This window comes from Leucoraja erinacea, chromosome 15 (assembly GCF_028641065.1).
Source record: "Leucoraja erinacea ecotype New England chromosome 15, Leri_hhj_1, whole genome shotgun sequence".
Lineage (NCBI taxonomy): Eukaryota > Metazoa > Chordata > Chondrichthyes > Rajiformes > Rajidae > Leucoraja > Leucoraja erinaceus.
The window spans coordinates 41846112-41868457 of record NC_073391.1 but is presented as its reverse complement, the minus strand read 5'-3'; the positions used below and the strand labels follow the sequence as shown (position 1 = coordinate 41868457).

The 22346-nt window shown below is 48.0% G+C and overlaps 1 protein-coding gene across 1 annotated transcript in view; it reads right to left on the bottom strand.

The window, feature by feature from the left end:
* a1cf (apobec1 complementation factor) overlaps positions 1-22346 on the bottom strand; it is a 39338-nt gene that overhangs the window by 10237 nt on the left and 6755 nt on the right. The window contains exons 2-8 of the mRNA XM_055647257.1: positions 20822-20967; positions 11095-11229; positions 7817-7947; positions 6891-7129; positions 6129-6293; positions 4525-4622; positions 2760-3030 (exon numbers count right to left, since the gene is read on the bottom strand). Coding sequence (XP_055503232.1) covers positions 2760-3030; positions 4525-4622; positions 6129-6293; positions 6891-7129; positions 7817-7947; positions 11095-11229; positions 20822-20920 — 1138 coding nt within the window. The 5' untranslated portion in view covers positions 20921-20967. The remainder of the gene's footprint in view (positions 1-2759; positions 3031-4524; positions 4623-6128; positions 6294-6890; positions 7130-7816; positions 7948-11094; positions 11230-20821; positions 20968-22346) is intronic.

Here is a 22346-nt window from a genome sequence, read left to right as displayed (position 1 = left end):
CGAAGGGCCGAATGGCCTACTCCTGCACCTATTTTCTATGTTTCTATACCCTTCCTCAAATTCTTGCTATTGAAGGAGTGCAGCATAGGTTCACCAGGTTAATTCCCGGGATGGTGGGTTTGTCATATGTTGATAGAATGGAGTGGCTGGGCTTGTACATTCTGGAGTTTAGAAGGATGAGAGGGATTCGTATTGAGACATATAAGATTATTCAGGGTTTGGACACGCTAAAGGCAGGAAACAGGTTCCCGATGTTGAGGGAGTCCAGAACCAGGAGCCACAGTTTAAGAATAAGGGGCGAGCCATTTAGAATGGTGATGAGGAAAAACATTTTCACACAGAGAGTTGTGAGTCTGTGGAATTCTCTGCCTCAGAAGGCGGTGGAGGCCGGTTCTCCGGATGCTTTCAAGAGAGAGTTAGATAGAGCTTTTAAAGATAGTGGAGTCAGGGAATATGGGGAAAAGGCTGGAACGGGGTACTGATTGTGGATGATCAGCCATGATTACATTGAATGGCAGTGCTGGCTTGAATGGCCGACTCCTGTACCTATTGTCTATTGTCTTAGTACACCAATAAACGGTGCCACGAGGAGAAGGCATCCAGCTACATGGTAAGTAAGTTCTCTATCGCAGCCCGTCCACAGAAAACATGATTGTGGAGGTGGAAAGCGAGCTATTTTAAATCGGTCTTGTCTCTCGCCTATTGCATAAGTCAAAGACTTCACTGTCCCAGAACTGCGCTGGTTTCTCATCACTCCATTACGGGGGAGTGGGGTGTAGGGACGTGGTCCCCTAGCTTATACTGAGTGGTCTTAAAACATTCAAATAGTCACAAAATATGAACTTTTCATTTTTCCATCCTCTTTTTAGTTTAGTTTAGCTTAATTTAGAGATACAGCGTGGAAAAATGCATCGAGTGCTGCGCCGACCAGCGATCCCCGCACACTAACACTATCCTACACACACTAGGGGCAATTTGCACACACAACAAGCCAATTAACCGACAAACCTGCACGTCTTTGGAGTGTGGGAGGAAACCGGAGATCTCGGAGGAAACTCGCGCAGGTCGCAGAGTGAACCTGCAAACTCCGTAAAGGCAGCACCCGTAGCCGGGATCGAACCCGGGTCTCCGGTGCTGTAAGACAGCAACTCTACCGCTGCGCCACCGTGCCGGATATATGTGGGTGCGTACACGCCCACACACACAGTTCAATCACTCCCTGTTTTTAAGGGCATTCAATATTTGTAGGTCAACCACTATATTATCAACTGCTGTGGAATAACAATCTGAAGGGGTTCATATATGTCGACAAGGCCTGTTATATTTTTCTGAACGTCTATTGCCATTTAGTCTGTCGTTCTTCTAAAATGAAAACTCTCTGCAAAAATATAATAACAGATATTCATATAGAATCTGATTTTTAAAAAATATTATTTGTCAAAAGGTAGAAATAATATATCACAATGTTTAAATACCATCATAATATTTAAAACAAATTAAACAGGGACATGGATAGGGTGGGTTTATAAGGATATGGGCCAACTGCAGGTAGGTGGGATTTGTATATAAGGGGCATGTTGGTCGGTGTGGGCAAGGTGGGCTGAAGGGCCTGGTTCCACGCTGACTGTATGACTCCCTCAGGATTGCAAGCCAATTCAGTTTAGTTCAGAGATATAGCATGGTAACAGGCCCTTCGGCCCACTGATTCCATACCGACCATCCATCACTGTTCACACCAGTTCCATGTTATCCCACTTTCTCACCCACTCGCAATCCATTAGGGGCAACGTACAGAGGACAATCACCCTACACAGACCTGCACGAATGTGGGGTGAAACCGGAGCACCCGGAGGAAACCCACGCAGGTCACAGGGAGAACGTGCAGACCCCACGCGGACAGCACCTGAGGTCAGGATCGAACCCGTGTCTCTGGCGTTGTGGGGCAGCAGCTGTGCCCGCTGGGACACCGCGCTGTCTTCACAGCTCTTTCAAACTGAAACACGCAACCCTTTCACTCCGTCAACAGCGGCACGGTGGTGCAGCGGTGGTGTTGCTGCCTTGCAGCGCCAGAGAGCCGGGTTCGATCCTGACTACGGGTGCTTGTCTGTACGGAGTTTGTACGTTCTCCCCGTGACCTGCGTGGGTTTTCTCCGAGATCTTCGGTTTCCTCCCACACTCCAAAAAAACGTACAGGCTTGTAGGTAAATCGGCTTGGGTTTGTATACTTGGTACAAGTGTAAATTGTTCCCTAGTGCCTGTAGGATAGTGTTAATGTGCGGGGATCGCTGGTCGGCGTGGACTGGGTGGGCCAAAGGGCCTGTTTCCACGCTGTATCGCTAACCTAAAACTAAACTGAACAGTTCTTTATCCTCGGTACACAAAAAAGCTGGAGAAACTCAGTGGGTGCAGCAGCATCTATGGAGCGAAGGAAAAAGGCAACGTTTCGGGACGAAACGTTGCCTTTTTCCTTCGCTCCATAGATGCTGCTGCACCCGCTGAGTTTCTCCAGCTTTTTTATGTACCTTCGATTTTCCAGCATCTGCAGTTCCTCCTTAAACAAATAGTTCTTTATCCTCCTCCGTCACCCGGCCTCAGAACCCGAATGGGAATTTCTGCCGCCCATTCAGATTATAGCTGGTGGCCGTTTATCGGGGAACCCATATCGAAAATGAGTGCTGTAATGGTGCCTGCCATTCCCACTCTGGTGAAGGGGGGGGGATACAACCACTGAGAGAGAGGGCAGAGGGGGAGAGAGTTACCTCTGACGGAAGGGGCCCGCATCATCCCCCCCCCACTAAGATGTCCTTTATTGGCAAACCGCAGGTTGGGGATGGTGGCGTAAGCCTGGGGTGCGTAGAAAACGGGGGCTCCAAGGTAGGCCGCTGCTGGGTCGTACACGTGACCCAAAGCGTAGGTGTACTCTCCCTGCAGCATTGCCCCTCGACCTCCGGTTCCGCGGGTGTAACGCACATAGCTGTCCTTGTCCACAGGCTTGGCCAGTGTCACCTCGATCGGGGAACCATCCAGCACCTTGTGGGAGACAGTAGACAGAAAACACACGTTATCAAACAGTATTAACAGGAAGGACATTATTGCCATAGAGGGAGTGCAGAGACGGTTCACCAGACTGATTCCTGGGATGTCAGGACTGTCTTATGAAGAAAGACTGGATAGACTGGTTTATACTCTCTAGAATTTAGAAGATTGAGAGGGGATCTTATAGAAACTTACAAAATTCTTAAGGGGTTGGACAGGCTTAATGCAGGAAGATTGTTCCCGATGTTAGGGAAGTCCAGGACAAGGGGTCACAGCTTAAGGATAAAGGGGAAATCCTTTAAAACCGAGATGAGAAGAACTTTGTTCACGCAGAGAGTGGTGAATCTCTGGAACTCTCTGCCACAGAGGGTAGTTGAGGCCAGTTCATTGGCTATATTTAAGAGGGAGTTAGATGAACTGGCCTCAACTATCAGGGGGTATGGAGAGAAGGCAGGTACGGGATACTGAGTTGGATGATCACCATGATCATCTGTGCAGGCTGAAAAAATGTTCTCCTGCTAATTTCTATGTTTCTATGTTTTAAAGGATTTCCCCCACAGTGGCGTCCTAGGTAGCCGTGACCCTCTCGGCCCCTAGGTCTTCATCAGTCAGGGTATTGAGCATGGAAGGTGGACACAAAATGGCGGAGTAACTCGGAGAGACAGCCAGTATCTCCGGCGAGTAGGAATGGGTGACGTTTCCGGTCGAGACCCTCCTTCAGGCTGAGAGTCACGGGAAGTCGAAGGGTCTTGACCCGAAACGTCACCCATTCCTTCTCTCCAGAGATGCTGCATGTCCCAGCTTTTTGCGTCGATCTTCGGTTTAAATCCACCACCTGCAGTTCCTACCTACGCTGTTGAGCGTAGAAGACGGGCCCAAAATGCTGGAGTAACTCAGCGGGACAGGCAGCATCCCCGGAGAAAAGGAACAGGTGACCTTTCACGTCGAGACCCTTCTAAAAGTTGGGAGGTCAGATTGCAGTTAGGTCAGGCGTTGCTGAGGCTACACTTAGAGTATTGTGTCCAGTTTTGGGCAGCATGTTATGGGAACAATGTCTGATGAAGATGGGTCTCGATCTGAAACGTCACCTATTCCTTTTCTCCAGAGATGCTGCCTGACCTGCAGAGTTACAGCAGCATTTTTGTGTCCATCTTGGGAAAGATGTTGTCAAGCTGGAAAGGGTACAGAGAAGATTGACGAGGTTGTTGCCAGGACTCGAGGGGCTTATTCACAGGGAGGGTTTCAGGACCAAGCTGCCAGTGGAGGTAGCTGAGGCAAGTGCAATAACAACATTTAAAATACATTTGTGGAAGATACATGGACAGGAAATGTTTCGAGGGATATGGGCCAAATGCAGGGAGGTGGGACTAGAGCAGATGGGGCAACTTGGTCAGCATGGGCAATTTGGGCTGAAGGGCCTCTTTCCACACTATATGGCTCTATGACTCTGTGAGAGTGTGTTTTAGTTAATAGAAATTCCATCAATACCTTTCCATTCATCACGTTCATGGCATTTACTGCATCGTCTCGAGTTACAAAGTGAACAAACGCATAATCTCGGATTTTCTTCACTCTTTCTACTGTGCCTGAAATCAAAATTTAAGAGCACCATTTAGTTTGGAGACGCAGCGCAGAGACAGGCCCTTCGGCCCACCGAGCCCGTGCCGACCGGCGATCCCCGCACACTAACACTATCCTGCACACACTCGGGGCAATTCACACTTGCACCAGGCCAATTAACCTACGAACCCGCCCGTCTTTGTAGTGTGGGAGGAAACAGAAGATCTCGGAGAAAACCCACGCAGGCCACGGGGAGAACGTACAAACTCCGTACAGACAGCACCCGTAGTCGGGATCGAACCCGAGGTCTCTGGCGCTGTGAGGCAGCAACTCTACCGCTGCGCAACCGTGCTGCCCCTGAAACATTGAATCTGCTTAGAAATATAGGAAATAGGTGCAGGAGTAGGCCACTCGGCCCTTCAAACCAGCACCGCCTTTCAATATGATCAAAGCTGATCAACCAGAATTAGTACCCCTCCCCATATCCATTGATTCCGTTAGCCCCATTAAACTAAATCAAACTCTCTGTTGAAAACATCCAGCGAATTGGCCTCCACTGCCTTCTGTGGCAGAGAATTCCAGATTCACAACAATGCATTTCGTTGTCTCTGTACTGTACACTGACAATGACAATTAAAATTGAATCTGAATCTGAATCTGAATCTCTGGGTGAAAACGTTTTTCCTCATCTCAGTCCTAATTGGACTGACCCCTTATACTTAAACTGTGACCCCTGGTTCTGGACTTCCCCCAACATCGGGAATATTTTTCCTGCATGGGGAACAATCACGAGGATGACGTGCAAACTCCGTACAGGCAGCACCCGGTGTCGGGATTGAACCCGGGTCTCTGGCGCTGCAAGCGCTATAAGGCAGCAACTCTACCGCTGTACCAGCGTGCCACCCTGTTCACATAGGCTCGAATGGCCCCATTGAAACAAATCACTAGTAACCCCTCATCTTGTATTGTATTGTATTGTATATCTTTATTGTCATTTCCTGAGTATTCGCATACCCAGAGGAAACAAAAAAACGTTGCTCAACCAGTGTCGATTCAGTGTGCATTAAAAATAAATAGAAATAAAAAATACATGTATCATGAACAAATTTAACACTTTACTAAACATTCAACAGGCGTTCCGATCGGCAGCGGCACAACAGTGGCTCTGCTGCAGTGTGTCCAGGTTGGGGGTTTGTGCGCGATACTTGGCAGGGGGCAAAGTCCATTTAGCAGTCTTATAGCCTGTGGGAAGAAGCTGAGGAGCATCCTGCTGGTTTTGCAGCTAATGCTCCTGTACCTCTTCCCAGATGGCAGGATGGAGAAAATGTCATGCGATGGGTGGTAGGGGTCTTTGATGATGGAGATGGCTCTGCTGATACATCTCTTCCTGTATATGTCCAGCAGGAAGGGGAGTGGAGCACCAATAATCCTGCTGGCGGTCTTCACAATCCTGTCTAGTTGGTGCCGTACAACCTTTAACCCTACAATCAGCCAGAGTTCAGACAAAATGTGTTGACTTTTACAGGTCTTACCTGGTTTGACGCGATTAAATTCTGTCTCAATAGTTTCTTCGCTGGTTGGAAGCATAAGATTACGTACGTATAAAATTTTGACTGATGACATTGTTTCTTCATCCACCTCCACCTCGGGCTCAGCCCAATCCACAGCTATTGGATGTCCCCACAACTGAATCCTTCCTAAATTAACAAAAAAAGAACATTTGTCAATTTGCTAAACATGAAAAAGAAGACATTGCGTTGAAATACTGGGCCGTGTGCAATTAAGGTCATTAGGTGTAGGAGTCGAATTAGGCCATTCGGCCCATCAAACAGGAACAGGCCCTTTGGCCTACCATGACTGGGCCGAACGTGATGCCTAGATAAATTAATCTAATCTGCCTCCATTCTCCACAGATAAGCTGCCCAAGTGAAATATGAGATGCTGTTCCTCCAATTTGCGTTTAGCCCCAACTCTGACAATGGAGGAGCCTCCTGCTGTCCTATTCAAAAGCATGCATTGGGCAACGGGCAAAAACATGCAAGGGCGGCACGGTGGCGCAACGGTAGAGTTGCTGCTTTGCAGCGCCGGAGACCCGGGTTCAATTCCGACTATGGGTGCTGTCTGTACGGAGTTTGCACGTTCTCCCCGTGACCCGCGTGGGTTTCCTCCGAGATCTTCGGCTTCCTCCCGCACCCCAAAGACGTACAGGTTTGTAGGTTAATTGGCTTTGGCGTAAATGTAAAAAATGTCCCTTGTGTGTCCAAAACGAGAAACTGAACGAAATGTTTCCAAACCTGGCAGTAGTTTTCTCCTGGCCATCGCCGCAGCTCGATGACTGTCGTACTCCACGAAGGCGAAGCCCCTGTTCTTGGCCTTGTCCGCCGCGCTGGGGTAGACGATGACGTCCATCACCCCCTCTGTCACCTTCTTCATTTCAGCCAGGATTTCATCCCGCCGCTTGGTTTTGGGGATGCCCCCGACAAACAGGCGGCAGTTGTCCACGCTCGCGCAAACGCCCAAGAGGCGGCCGTTCCTGTCGGTGTGTAGACATACGGGTTCGTAGGTTAATTGGCTTGCTATAAAATGTACAGCTGCCCCTAGTGTGCGTAGGACTAGTGTTAGCGTGCGGGGATCGCTGGTCGGTGTGGGAGATGGGATTAGGAGGCAGAGATCAGCCATGATTGAACAGCGGCGTAGACTCGATGGGCCGAATGGCCCAATTCTACTCCCATAACTTGTGAACAAACAAGGAACTGCAGGTGCTGTAACCTGGGGGAAAACACAAAAAGAAAAGCGCTGGAGGAACTCAGCAGGCCAGGCAGTATCTGTAGAGGGCATGGATTTGTAACATTTCAGTTCGGGACCCTTCTTCAGACTCTGGAGTTGAGGAATAGATTGAGTAAATACACAGGGTCTCTTGCCCAGAGCGGGGGAAATCAAGGTGGAGGGGACATAGGTGTAAGGTGAGGGGGTGGAAAGATTTAATAGGAACCGGAGGGGTAACATTTTCACACTAAAGGGTGGTGGGTGTATGGAACGAGCTGCCGGAGGAGGTAGTTGAGGCAGGGAGTATCGCAACGTTTAAGAAACGTTTGGACAGGTACATGGATAGGACAGAAGCCTGATAACAGAGGGGACAAAGCTGTTCCTGAGTCTGGTGGCGCATGCAAGGTACATTCTGAAACCACACGTGTGTTTCTCCACCGTGCCGTTAACTAACCTTATTTCATAATTATTGAGTTGTTTAATTGCATTCCTGGCTTCCTGCCGATTGGTAAACAGGACGAAAGCATATCCTCTATTGTTGCCATTAAAGTCCATCATCATGCGTAATTCGTATATTTTTCCAATCTGGGTGAAGAGACAAGTAAACAATGAGGAACAAAATGCAGTCGGAAGGAACTGCAGACGCTGGTTTGAACCGAAGATAAACACAAAATGCTGGAGTAACTCAGCGGGCCAGGCAGCCTCTCTGGGGAGAAGGAATGGGTGACGTTTCGGGTCGAGACATATCTTGACGAAGGGTCTTAGCCGAAATGTCACCCATTCCTTCTCATCAGAGATGCTGCCTGGCCCGCTGAGTTACTCCAGCATTCTGTGTCTATCTTCAGGGAATAAAAAGCATGTGTTTTCTAGTTCACGGAGGCAAGATAAACAAAATGAGATACAATTAACTGGAAAGTTCGACGTCTTGCACAGATCCTCACCAACTAATACAGTGGGGTGGAGCGGAGAGGGAGGGGGAAAATGACCTTAAATTGGAGTTCATTCAACGTTCATACTGATGGGTTATGGAATACGAGGTGCTGCTCCTCCAGTTTGCATGTGAACTCACTCTGACAGTGGAGGAGGCCCAGGACAGAAAGGTCAGTGTGGGAATGGGAGGGGGAGTTAAAATAGTCAGCAACAGGGAGATTCGGTGGGCCTAGATTTCCGATTCAACGTAACCCTGTAACGATATTCCTCTGTTTAAGTCGGCTGTTGGGTTACGTTCGATGTGAAGGTTTGGTGAGTAAATTTAGTTTAGTCCAACACTGCAGCTCTGCCTTTGATAAAATCATTGCATAAGGCTCGCTATTATTCAGGTCAGGTCGGGGGGGGGGGAGTTCCCCCCCGCCACGGGTACCATGTAATCCCGTGCTACCTGCTCCATGGTCGGATAGTCGGCGACTAAACCGTCTCCCCCACCTGGTTTGCCAGGTGTGGACCCCCAGCAGGACCAAAAACAAGACCTGTCAAAGGGCGGATGAGCTTCTAGCGAGCCAACGGCCATCCACACTTCAGTAGAAGTTGCGATCACTGTCGTACATAGCATTGTAAGGAATGATGATAAAGCACACACACACACAGCAAAATCCTATACTTCCAGCGGCGGAAGTCCGCAGGAACTGGAGGACAGAGATGTGTGGTGCGTCCGTCACCGTTTTGGAAACCAGCACCACTGCGTCGCTAATGTTTTCAACGATGATGATGATGACTATTATGAACTTAAGGGCACTTGCTGTCAAGAATTAGCATTTGCTCAAGTGAGTAGAGGCTAATTGTCATGGGTGTGGTTCAGTGAGGAGAGGCACTGAATGTGGTTTCCCGCATGTTGCCACTAGGATTTTTCCATTCATCCATTAGAGCCTTGTATATTATCCATTGGGACTCATTCCTGAGGAGGGATGTGCTGGCGGTGGAGAGGGTCCAGGGGAGGTTCATGAGAAAGATCCTGGGGATGATTGGGTTAATACGCGAGTCACGTTTGATGGCTGGGCCTGTACTCGCTGGGGTTTAGAAGGATGAGGGGACACCTCATTGAAACTTACTGTATAATGAAAGGCCTGGATAGAGTGGATGTAGTGAGGATGTTTCCACTAGTGGGAGAGGCTAGAGAGCCAAAGGGCACAGCCTCAGAATTAAAGGACCCACCTTTAGAAAAGAGACGAAGAGGAATTTCTTTAATCAGCGGGTGGTGAATCTGTGGAATTCATTGCCACAGACGGCTGTGGAGACCAAGTCATTGGATATTTTTAAGGTGGGGTGTAAGGGTGTCAAGGGTTATGGGGAGAATGGGGTTGAGAAGGAAAGATAGGTCAGCCATGATTGAATGGCGGAGTGGACTCAATGGGCCGAATGGCCTAATTCTGCTTCTACGACTCATTAGCAATTTAAAAGCGTTGCATTCAGGCCTCTACCACAGGGAGAGCAACAAAGATTTTGGATCGAGAAATCTTAGCGAGGAGTTTACCTCTGGGGCACATCAAAGGCAAATAAGATAAGAACAATTGCATAATACTGTGTACCGGGAGTGTAAATAGAGAACATGTGCACAGAGATTTATTTGAGGAGTCACTCACAGTGGACAAACAATGCAGGGCAGCAATGAGCAAAGTTCTTAATTACAAAGTTAACTGAGATTTACAAAGCCAAGGTGAAACTGTGATGGCTGGATGTTGAAAGGATCTGGTTTTCAGTTTGTGTGGGAAGGAACTACTGGTTTACATCAAAGATAGACTCAAAATGCTGGAGCAACCCAGCGGGACAGGCTGTAGAAAAGTAATAGGTGACGTTTCGGGTTGAGACCAGCACCAACAACCTGGCCCTTAACTCCAAGAAGACCAAGGAGCTCATTGTAGACTTCAGGAAGTCCAGAGGCGGCACGCACACCCCCATCCACATTAACGGGACGGAGGTGGAACGTGTTTCTAGCTTCAGGTTCCTGGGAGTCAACATCTCCGATGACCTCTCTTGGACCCACAATACCTCTACTCTGATCAAGAAGGCTCATCAGCATCTCTTCTTCCTGAGGAGACTGAAGAAGGTCCATCTGTCTCCTCAGATCCTGGTGAACTTCTACCGCTGCACCATCGAGAGCATCCTTACCAACTGCATCACAGTATGGTATGGCAACTGCTCTGTCTCCGACCGGAAGGCATTGCAGAGGGTGGTGAAAATTGCCCAACGCATCACCGGTTCCACGCTCCCCTCCATTGAGTCTGTCATCTGCTAAATGCATTTTGTTGTCTCTGTACTGTACACTGACAATGACAATTAAAATTGAATCTGAATCTGAATCTGAATCAGAGACCTGGGTTCGATCCTGACGATAGGTGCTGTTTGTAATTAATTCATTATTAAACTTAAACTAAATACATTTTTCTTGGGTTACTTGTTTAGATTAGAGATACAGCGAGGGAACAGGCCATTCGGCACACCGAGTCGGCACAGTCCAGCGATCCCCACACATTAACACCATGGGACAATTCTCACATTTTACAACAAGCCAATCAACCTACAAACATGCACGTCTTTGGAGTGTGGGAGGAAACTGAAGATCTCGGGGAAAACCCACGCAGGTCACGGGGAGAACGTACAGACAAGCACCCGTAGTTAGGATGGAACCCAGGATGGGTCTCTGGTGCTGTGGGCAGCAACGCTACCGCTGCGCCACCGTGCCGCCCTAACGTATATTTAACTTCTTGAAATGAAAAAAAAACAGGTAGAAATCATTACCTTTTCCAAAACCGGTACAAGTTCATCTTCATAAAGATCCCGTGGTAATTTCCCGATGAAAATCTCGCAGCCCCTCTCAGGCGATGGACCCTCCCAGTCAGGAGGGGGGCCTCCATATTTCCTTTGCCCATTTTCCTGCAATGAAGGAAAGACAAGGTAGACGTTGGTCATCTATAAATCGATTAAATAAAACAGTTTAATAAACATTAAGACGAACCTGATCGCAATAAAATAGCCTGATGGGCAGCTTCAGTCGGAAAGCAAACTACAACATCGGCAACATGGTTCATAAGTGATAGGAGCAGAATCAGGCCATTCGGCCCTTCAAGTCTACTCCGCTATTCAATCATGGCTGATCTATCTTTCCCTCCTCACCCCATTCTCCTGCCTTCTCCCCATAACCCCCGAGACCCATACTGATCAAGAATCCATTTATCTCTGCCTTAAAAATATCCACTGACTTGGCCTCCACAGCCCTCTGTGGCAATGAGTTCCACGGATTAACAACCCTCTGTCTAAAGAAGCTCCTCCTCACCTCCTTTCTATAAGAGCGCCCTTTAATTCTGAGGCTGTGGCCTCTGGTCCTGGACTCTCCCACCAGTGGAAACATCCTCGCCACATCCACGCTATCCAGTTCAATGGGTCTCTATTTGTCACATGTGAAGCTGCGCAGTTAAATTCGCTTTGCATCCGTTACACATGCCGGCTCTGCCGTTTTTGGCGCCGTTGTTGAAAGTCTAAAGTCCGGTCGGTCCGCGCGCTCGATATACTGGAGCAGTTCCCGCTAACTGACGTCCCTCTCCTCTCATCTCCTCTCCTCGCACGGCCATCTTTGTGTCCCAGGGGCCTCCTCCTGCAGCCGACCTTGAATGCGCTGGTGGCAATGACCCCGGTGCACCCTTCCCTCCAGCCCTTGCTCCTCACGTATAAGTTCATTTATTGTCACATACATCAATTGGTGTAGTGAAATTCACTGGCCAGGTCAGTCATACAAGACAGCCAGGGGTAGAAATAGAATAACAAATGAAAATAAATCTTATTCACGAGCAGTCCGGCTTGCTGGGAGAGGGGAGGAGAGGGAGAGGCCAGGTTGCGACTCGTCCTCGATTATGCTGCTGGCCTTGCTGAGGCAGCGTGAGGTGGCAATTGAGTCAATGCAAGGGAGGTCAGTTTATGCGATGGCCTGGCCTGCGTCCGCAACTCTCTGCAATATCTTGCGGGTCATGTATGGAGCTGTGCCCAAACCGTGCTGTGATGCATCCCGGTACATTGCTTTCTACAGCGCATCTGTAGAAGTTGGTGAGCGTTGGTGGGGACATGCCAAATTTCCTAAGCCTTCTCAGGAAGTATAACTGGAGTAACTCAGTCAGCAGGTCAGGCAGCATCATTGGAGAATATAGATACAAGACGTTTCGGGTTGGGATCACTCTTCGGGTAATACAATTAAGTCAAACTCATGCACAAGGGGAAGAAGTTATAGGTAGAGCAAAGGAGAAGATACAGAGTGCAGAATATAGTTTTCAACATTGTAGTACACTAGTTCCATAGACAGAATACAATGCCTGCAATGAGGGAGAGGTGAATCCGACAGTACCCTAGGCTTATGGGAGGACCATTGAGAAGCCTGATAAACAAAGGGAAAAAGCTGTTCCTGATGCGTGCATCAGTGGTGCGTGCTTTCAAGCTTCTGCACCATCTCCGGACGGGAGAGGGGAAATCAAGGAATGTTCGGAGTGGGGGATCTTTAGACTTTGTGGGATACAATGGGAAAACAGGCCCTGTGGCCCACTGGTTCTGGCCCGATCAACCGTCATAAGGTCATAAGGGATAGGAGTAGAATTAGGCCATTCGGCCCATTGTCTACTCTGCTATTCAATCGTGGCTGATCTATCTCTCCCTCCCAACCCCATTCTCCTGCCTTCTCCCCATGGCCCCTGACATCCGTTCTGATCAAGAATCTATCTATCTCTGCCTTAAAAATATCCACTTACTTGGCCTCCACAGCCTTCAGTGGCAATGAGTTCCACAGATTCACCACCCTCTGACTAAATAAATTCCTCCCCATCTCTTTGCTAAAGAAACATCCTTTATTTCTGAGGCTATGACCTCCAGTCCAAGACTCTCCCACAAGTGGAAAGATCCTCTCCACATCCACACTATCCAAGCCTTTCACTATTCTGTATGTTTCAATGAGGTCCCCCCCCTCATTCTTCTAAACTCCAGCGAGTACAGGCCCAGTGCCGACAAACACTCATCATAGGTTAACCTACTCATTACGATCACCCCGTACACTAAAACTATCCTACACACACTGGGAAAAAGGTACAATTTATCAAAGTCAATTAACCTACACACCTGTTTGTCTTTGGAGTGTGGGAGGAAACCAGAGAACCCGTGGAAAACCCACAAGGTCTCGGGGAGAATGTACAGACTCCGGACAGACAGCACCCGTAGCCAGGGTCGAACCCGAACAATGGTGCTAAAGGATGGCACAGCACAGCTGGTATATCTGCTGCCTCTCAGCTCGTCACATCCTGATCTCAGGTGCTGTCTGTGCGGAGTTTGCATGTTCTTCCTGCGACCCCTTTGGTTTAGAAACATAGAAACATAGAAATTAGGTGCAGGAGTAGGCCATTCAGCCCTTCGAGCCTGCACCGTCCGCCATTCAATATGATCATGGCTGATCATCCAACTCAGTATCCCATCCCTGCCCTCTCTCCATACCCCCTGATCCCCTTAGCCACAAGTGCCACATCTAACTCCCTCTTAAATCCTCCCCAATATATTAGTGTATTTGCCTCTTACCGGCTGTGGCAGAGAGTTCCAGAGATTCATATAGACTTTACCAGAGTGGACTATGAGGGGGAGAACCTTTTTTCTTTTTTGCCTTCCCTCACAGTTTTTCTGCTCTCTCCACCCCTCCCCATTCTTTCTTTCTACTATCTCACTGTTCTGTGTCCTTTTCTCCCCCCCCCCTCAATCTCCCTTTTGTATGGCACCCCCTCTCCTTCACTCCCTCCCCCCTAATTTAATCCCTCTGTAAAGCATCTTCCTTCCCCCCTCTGGTTCTCCCCTAAAAGTCCCTCCCCCTCTCCCTCCCACTATATTAGTGTATTGCAAACTGAGACCTGTTGCTAATTCACCTCCAAGAATATCCCTCACATAACAATTGTCGGTAAGCGCCTTTGCACTCGAGTTCTGATGCACAGCACCAACATACAACATAGAGCAGTACAGCACGCGAACAGGCCCTTCGGAACAACAATATCCGTGCCGAACATGATGCCAAGTTAAACCAATCTCATCGGCCTTCGGCAATATGGCATCTGGTATGTGACTTGCACAAGAAGTGTACGTGTGCACATGGAATAATATTTGGAACAGAATCAACACCATCGTGCTCATTGACCCCACACAGTTTCATTCTGTAGTCAGGACCTTCAAGGAAAAGAAGGTCTGTGCCATTTCCAGTGTGCATTTGAAATGGTTGGAAGCAGACTGCCTTATCTGTTGCCTTGTACAGGGCTCTGAACAGGAGGGTGGGAATAATATTGACTGCTGCTGATTTAAAATAATTTGTGAGTAGATTATTTTCACTGTTAGTGCCAAAAAGGAATAATGTCGTGGTGTTTGCGTATTAAAGGTAACTGTCTTAACTACTTTAATAAGTTAATAAGATAGTTCATAAGATTTAGGCTTTAGAGATACAGTGTGGACATAGGCCCTTCGGCCCCTCCGAGTCCATGCCGACTAGCGACATTAGCACTATCCTAGACACTGGAGACATGTTACAGTTTACTGAAGCCAATTAACCTACAAATCCGTATGCCTTTGGAGTGTGGGAGGAATCCCGAGTGCCCGGGGAAAACCCACACAGTCACAGGGAGAATGTACAATCTCTATACAGACGGCATCCGTAGTCAGGATTGAACCTGGGTCTCTGGCGTTGGAAGGCAGCAACTTCACCGCTGCGCCACCGTGCCGCTATCTTAACTATCTTAAGATGACTGAAACACAAGGTGCAAGAGTGACTTTGTGGATTGTGTAGCATCTCTGAGGGACATGCATAGGTTATGTGTCAGATCAGAACCCATCGTCAGGGTCCCAACCTGTGACATTGCCTGTCCATGTCCCCCAGGGATGCTGCTTTAACCCTTGATTTACTCCTGTACACTAGGGGTGGCATGGCAGCACAGCGGTAGAGTCGCTGCCTTACAGCGCCAGAGACCCAGGTTCGATCCTGACTACGGGTGCTGTCTGTACGGAGTTTGTACATTCTCCCCGCGACCATGAAGATTTTCTCCGGGTGCTCTGTTTTCGTCCCACACTCCAAAGACATGCAGGTTTGTAGGTTAATTGCAAATTGTCCCCAGTGTGTAGGATAGTATTAATGTGCGGGGTGATCGATGGTCAGCGCTGCCTCAGCGGGCTGAAGGGCCTGCTTTCACGCTGCATCTCTATAGTCTAAATTCTAAATTGCATGCACACCTGACTGGTTCTTACCCCTCTTTACAATTTAGCCTTGCATTCCCAGCCCCATATGTTTCTGAAGATAGACACAAAGTGCTGGAGTAACTCAGCGGGTCAGGCAGCATCTCTGGAGAAAAGGAATAGGCGACGTTTCAGGTCGAGACCCTTCTTCAGAACAAGGGCCTCAACCCAAAACGTCACCTATTCCTTTTCTCCAGAGATGCTGCCTGACCCGCTGAGTTACTCCAGCGTTCTGTGTCTATGGTGCAAACCAGCACCTGCAGTTCCTTCATACACCCCCATGTGTCTCTTGGTCGCCTACATCCCAGTCCCAGCCTCCTGTTCAGCTTAGTTTAGCGCAGATACAGCGCGGAAACAGGCCCTTCGGCCCACCGAGTCCGTGCCGACCTGCACAAAAGGAATAGGTGACGTTTCGGCTTGAGACCCTTCGTCAGACCCTGACCCAGATCCTGTCTGAAGAAGTGTCTCAACCCAAAATGTAACGTATTCTTTCGCTCCGGAGATGCTGCTTGAGTCGCTGAGTTACTCCAGCTTTTTGTGTCTATCTTTGATTTATTTCAGGCTTTGATTTATTTTAAACTACATTTTCCAAACTAAGATGACCGTACGTTAATCCCATTGGATTACAGTGTTACACAAGGCATTGCTTCTTGCAGTTCATTATGAGTTAGGGAATTATGGACAATTTAGATTAGTGGAGAGAAAATTTCATAGGACGCAGGTCAAGTTTTCAGGTCAGGCTGCTGCGGGGCCCCTAGTCATCACTAATAGTCTGAAGAAGCGCCTCGACCCGAAACGTCACCCATTCCCTGCAGTTCTTTCCTGTATATCTGAAAAGCTTTGTTTTTCAAGACGTTTTCAAGAGAGAGTTAGGTATAGCTCTTATGGCTAACGGAATCAAAGGATATGCGGAGAGAGCAGGAACGAGAAACTGATTTCAGCCATGATCATGGCGGTGCTGGCTCGAGAGGCTGTATGGCTTACTCCTGTACCTATTTTCTATGTTTCTGTGTTTCCATGATTCTTAGGGTAAATTATCCCTAATGTGTGCTGGACAGTGATAATGTGTGCAGATCGCTGGTCAGTGCGGACTCAGTGGGCCGAAGGGCCTGTTTCCATGCTGTATCTCTAAACTAAACTAGTGTGTGAACGGGCGATCGCTGGTCGGCACGGACTCGGTGGGCTGAAGGGCCTGTTTCTGCGCTGTATCTCTAAACTGAACTAAACTATACTGAACCTTTTTATCCTTTTTTAAATTATTCTAGCAACCTATTCCCACTGATACTGCCAGATCTTACCCGGAACAATCTTAATTTATGCATAGGCAGGTACGGCAGATGCTGGCAAACACCGAAGATACACACAAAAGGCTGGAGTAACTCAACGGGTCAGGCGGCATTGCACGCTATCCAAACGGATCAGATATACGGTACATAATGGTGGTGGTGGCCGATCGTAGCCGACGATGGCATGGTTGTGCGTTCTCGTGTCTTGTGGGATCGAGTGTGGCTCTCGGGTCCGATGCAGGAGCAGTGGGATGGGCATTGTAGGGGGTGGGCACTGTGGGGGGGATATCAGGGCCACCGCCTTCCTCCCGTCTCCGGCGCTAACGAGTCCGCTTCGAAACCGCTGGTCGCCCTCCTAGTGGTTTTCACACAAAGAATGGCGGGTGTATGGAACAAGGTCGTCGAGACCCGGTCTATCCCAACGTTCAAGAAACAGTTAGACAGGTACATGGATAGGACAGGGTTTGCAGGGATATGGACCAAGTGCAGGAAGGTGGGACTGGTGTAGCTGGGACATGTTGGCGGGTGTGGGCAAGTTGGGCCGAAGGGCCTGTTTCCACACTGTATGACTCCATCACTCAAGTCAAGTCAAGTCAAGTCAAGTTTATTTGTCACATACACATACGAGATGTGCAGTGAAATGAAAGTGGCAATGCTCACGGACGTTTCGGGTTCTTTTGGGGCTCGGCCTGTGTGCTGAAGCTGCCCCTCGATGCTGTGGCCGCCGTCTCTGTGGGCGCCCTGTGTTCCTTTGACTCTGGGACAGAACCCCGTACAGGAGTTGACGAGGCAGAGAAACATGGAAAACAGGTGCAGGAGTAGGCCATTCGGCCCTTCGTGCCAGCACCGCCATTCGATATGATCATGGCTGATCATCCAAAATCAGTACCCCGTTCCTGCTTTCTCCTCATATCCCTTGATTCCGTTAGCCCTAAGGGCTAAATCTAACTCTCTCTTGAATAGAACATGCGTGATTCATCTGTCCGGATCACACGGCCTGGTCACTGAAGCTGGGCCTTTATGATCATTGCTTCAATGCTTTGTGAAGCCACACTGGTCCCACACTTGCTATACATAATAGCATAGTATATACTAACAGTGACGGCTGGAGGCCTTGCAGCAGCCTGGGGCTCACCTGGATCGTCATAGTGATAGTCATATAGTGTGGAAACAGGCCCTTCGGCCCAACTTACCCACACCGTCCCAACATGTCCCAGCTACACCAGTCCCACCTGCCTGCGTTTTGTCCATATCCCTCCAAACCCTGTCCTATCCATGTACCTGTCTAACTATTTCTTGAACGTTGGGATATACCCAGCCTCAACTACCTCCTCTGGCAGCTTGTTCCATACACCCACCAGCCTTTGTGTGAAAAAGTTACCTCTAAGATTCCTATTAAACCTTTTCCCCTTCACCTTAAACCTATGTCCTTTGATCCTCGATTCACCTACACTGGGGAAGAGACTCTACCCGATCTATTCCTCTCATGATTTTATACACCTCTATAAGATCTCCTCTCATCCTCCAGCGCTCCAAGGAATAGAGTCCCAGCCTGCTCAACCTCTCCCTATAGCCCAGACCTTCAAGTCCTGGCCGACTATTTTGAAATTGGGGCTTTGCCTTACGCAGAGTTACTGCCTTACAGCGCCACGGACCCGGGTTCGGTCCTAATTACAGGTTATTGTCTGTACGGGGTTTGTACGTTCTCCCCGTGACCTGCGTGGGTTTTTTTCCGATATCTTCGGTTTCCTCCCACACTCCAAAGACGTACAGGTTTGTAGGTTAAATGGCTTGATAAATGTAAAAATTGTCCCTTGTGGGTGTAGGATAGTGTTAATGTGCGGGATCGCTGGTCGGCGCGGACACGGTGGGTCAAAGGGCCTGTTTCCGTGCTGTATCTCTAAACTAAACTGAACCAAATTGTCCTTAGTGTGTGTAGGACTAGTGTTAGTGTGCGGAGATCGCTGGTGCGGACTGACCAACTATCCCCGCACATTAACACTATCCTACACAGTCGAGGGACAAATTCCAATTTTATCATTCGGCCCATTGTGTCTATAACGGCTGATCCATTTTACACTCTCCACCCCTTTCTCCTGCCTTCTCCCCATAATCCCTGACACCCTTACTAATCATGAATCTGTCAATACCCAATACTTTAAAAATACCCAATGACTTGGCCTCCACAGACATCTGTGGCAATGAATTCCACAGATTCATCCCACCCCGACTAATGAAATTCCTCCTCATCTCCTTTCTAAAGGAACGACCTTTGACTCGCATTCTAAAAAAATGAATTTTTAACTGGACTTTGGTCTTGATCATTTAGTTTAGTTTAGGTTAGTTTAGAGATACAGCGTGGAAACAGGCCCTTCAGCCCACCGGGTCCACACCGACCAGCGGATATTATTAACACTATCTTATACACACTAGGGACAATGTTTTCACATTTAACAAGCCAATTTGCCTATATACTTGTACGTCTTTGGAGTGTGGGATGAAACCTAAAATCTCGGAGAAAACCCAAGCAGTCACGAGGGAGATCGTACAAACTCTGTACAGACAGTACCCGTAGTCGGGATCGAACCCAGGACTCCGGCGCTGCAAGCGCTGTAAGGCAGGAATTCTCCCGCTGCGCCACCGTGCTGCCCTATATCCGATCTCTACCTAGTACAACAAAGATCTCCCCGTTTTATCTTGCAGCAGGTAGATACTGATCTCTGACCAGATTCCATCTGATGCAAGGGACATCCTTTCACCTTGTAGCTGTTTCTCATTCATTGATGGAGTTTATACATTAGTATATATATTTTTAGCAGCTACATTCGAAGAACCTTGTGTTTTTTTTGCTGAGTCTTCAGTTTGGTCTAAACAAGGGAACTACATCAACAGCTGCCAATATATTGTAAGGATATTTACGGAGAGATTTATAAATATATATTTATTTTTGGTAGACACATAATTTAGGTAGGGACATCATTCCCGACATGCACAGTCACACAAGCTAAAAGGACATGAAGTGCTGGAGTAACTCAGCATGTCAGACAACATGGATAGGCGACGTTTCAGGTCGATTTAGGTTTGGGACAACGTTTGAAGTCATTCCTTCTACCAGACATCTTCTGAGCACAGTCAACAAACTCATCAGGAAAGCTGGCTCCCGTCCTGGGGGCGGAATTGGATTCATGGGACGTGGTCTTGGAAGGGAGGATGCTCCTCAAACTGCGGAGTCAGGACAATACAGCTCACCCCCTCCGTGGGCCAACCTGAGGAGCACCTTCAGGATGGTTCCAGGCGCACAGTTTCCACAGGAGATCGAGCCTATCTCCTCTCCATTATGTTATGTGGTACACTGACTCCCCAATCTTTGCACATCCCCAATCCTTTCCACTCGTTGCACGTTTCATGTATCATGTGTTATTTTATGGCTGTTGGCGGGCCAATTTCCCCCCTTGGGATAAATAAAGTTCTATCGTATCATCTCAAGACCCTTCTTCGCCAGAGATGCTGCCTGACCTGCTGAGTTACTCCAGCACTTTGTGGCCTTTTGTGCATTAACCAGCATCTGCAAGTTCTTTGCAAGTTTCCACACTCATACGAACTAACTAACGGGTGAAGGAAAGAAAAATAGCCAAACATATAACTATGAAAATATGCGCTGGGTTTTAATCCTTTGCATTATTAGTAATTCAATTCGCGGTTTGACACACACCACGGTCAAGAAATGACACATGATAATTGAAACAGTTAACTATTATCATAATCAATGATAAACAAAGCTTAAATCATAGTTTTCAAACTATTTTACTTCCATAAAGTTGTATCGCAGCAAATAATTCCCATAATTAAAATACCAAACAAGAACAGATATGATCTCCTATTTTCCATCTGATTTAATGAAGATTAAAATCAATGTGAGTGGTTGTGATCTCGTGTCTTTGAGCTCTCACCTGGACCAAACTATATCCCGTTTGCTGAATCAGAGTACGTAAACTTGCTTCTTTTAAAGTTCCGGTTAATCCGTCCCCGTTTTTTTGATTTGATTCCATTTTGTGTGATTATCAACACAATAAATCAGGATAATTAGAGGTGCTCACTGAAATCAAATCCAAATTCAACAGGTATTTAATTAAAATGACACATATAAGTTTCAGTACGTCTTGTTACAATTCTACGAAGTTTCTGCAATTTCGCTGTTATTAAACTGCAATGGTACCTGTAAGGAACAGGTAGTCGCTAAAACATTGAGTAACGTCCCCTTTCTCCCCCTCCCATTCCCAATCCGACCTCTCTGTCCTGGGTCTCCTCCATTGCCAGAGTGAGCAACACCGGAAATTGGAGGAACAGCACCTCAAATTCCGCCTGGGTTGCTTGCGTCCGGATGGCATGAACGTTGAATTCTCCCAGTTTTGCTAGCCCTTGCTGTCTCCTCCCCTTCCTTAACCCTCGAGCTGTCTCCTCCCATCTCCCCTCCCTCGGGCTCCACCTCTTCCCTTTTTCCTTCCTTCTCCCCCCCACCCCCCCATCAGTCTGAAGAAGGGTTTCGGCCCGAAACGTCGCCTATTTCCTTCGCTCCATAGATGCTGCTGCACCCGCTGAGTTTCTCCAGCATTTTTGTGTACCTTTGAGTAACGTCAAGCAGCTTAGGATGCACAACACACAGAAACAGACAGTTAACCAGCCCATAGACACAAAGATGCCTCGTTGTCACCTTCCCCTCAGCCAACAATGAACCGTTTTACATTTCCTTGATCATGGTCTGGTTTGGTCTTTTCTTAGATACTTTCTTCTGGAGATTGACACACAAATCTGGAGTGACTCAGCCGGTCAGGCAGCATCTCTGGATAAAAGGATTAGTTGACGTTTCGGGTGGAGATCCCCCTTCAACATCACCAATTCTTTTTCTCCAGAGATGCTGCCTGACCCAGCTGAGTTACTCCAGTTTTAGGTGGACAAAAATGCTGGAGAGACTCAGCGGGTGAGGCAGCATCTATGGAGTGAAGGACGTTTCGGGTCGAGACCCTTCTTCAGGCTGATGTGGGGGTTGTCTTCGGTACAAACCAGCATCTGCAGTTCCTTCCGACACAGTTACCCAGTCCAGTTTAGTTTACTGTCATGTGTGCTGAGGTGCAGTGAAAGACTTTTTGTTGCATGCTAACCAGCCAGGGGAAAGACAATACATGATGACAATCGAGCCATGCATGGTGTAAAGATGCATGATGAAGGGAATAATGTTTAGTTCATGATAAAGTCCAGTAAAGTCCAATTAAAGATAGTCCGAGGATCTCCAGTGAGGTAGATAGTAGCTCAGGACTGCTCCCCAGTTTGTTGATAGGATGGTTCAGTTGCCTGATAACAGCTGGGAAGAAACTGTCCCCGAATCTGGAGGTGTGGTGCGTTGATGATGGTGATAAAGGACCCAAATTGCTGACTAGTGAAAGGCCTGGATAAAGTGGATGTGGGGAGGATGTTTCC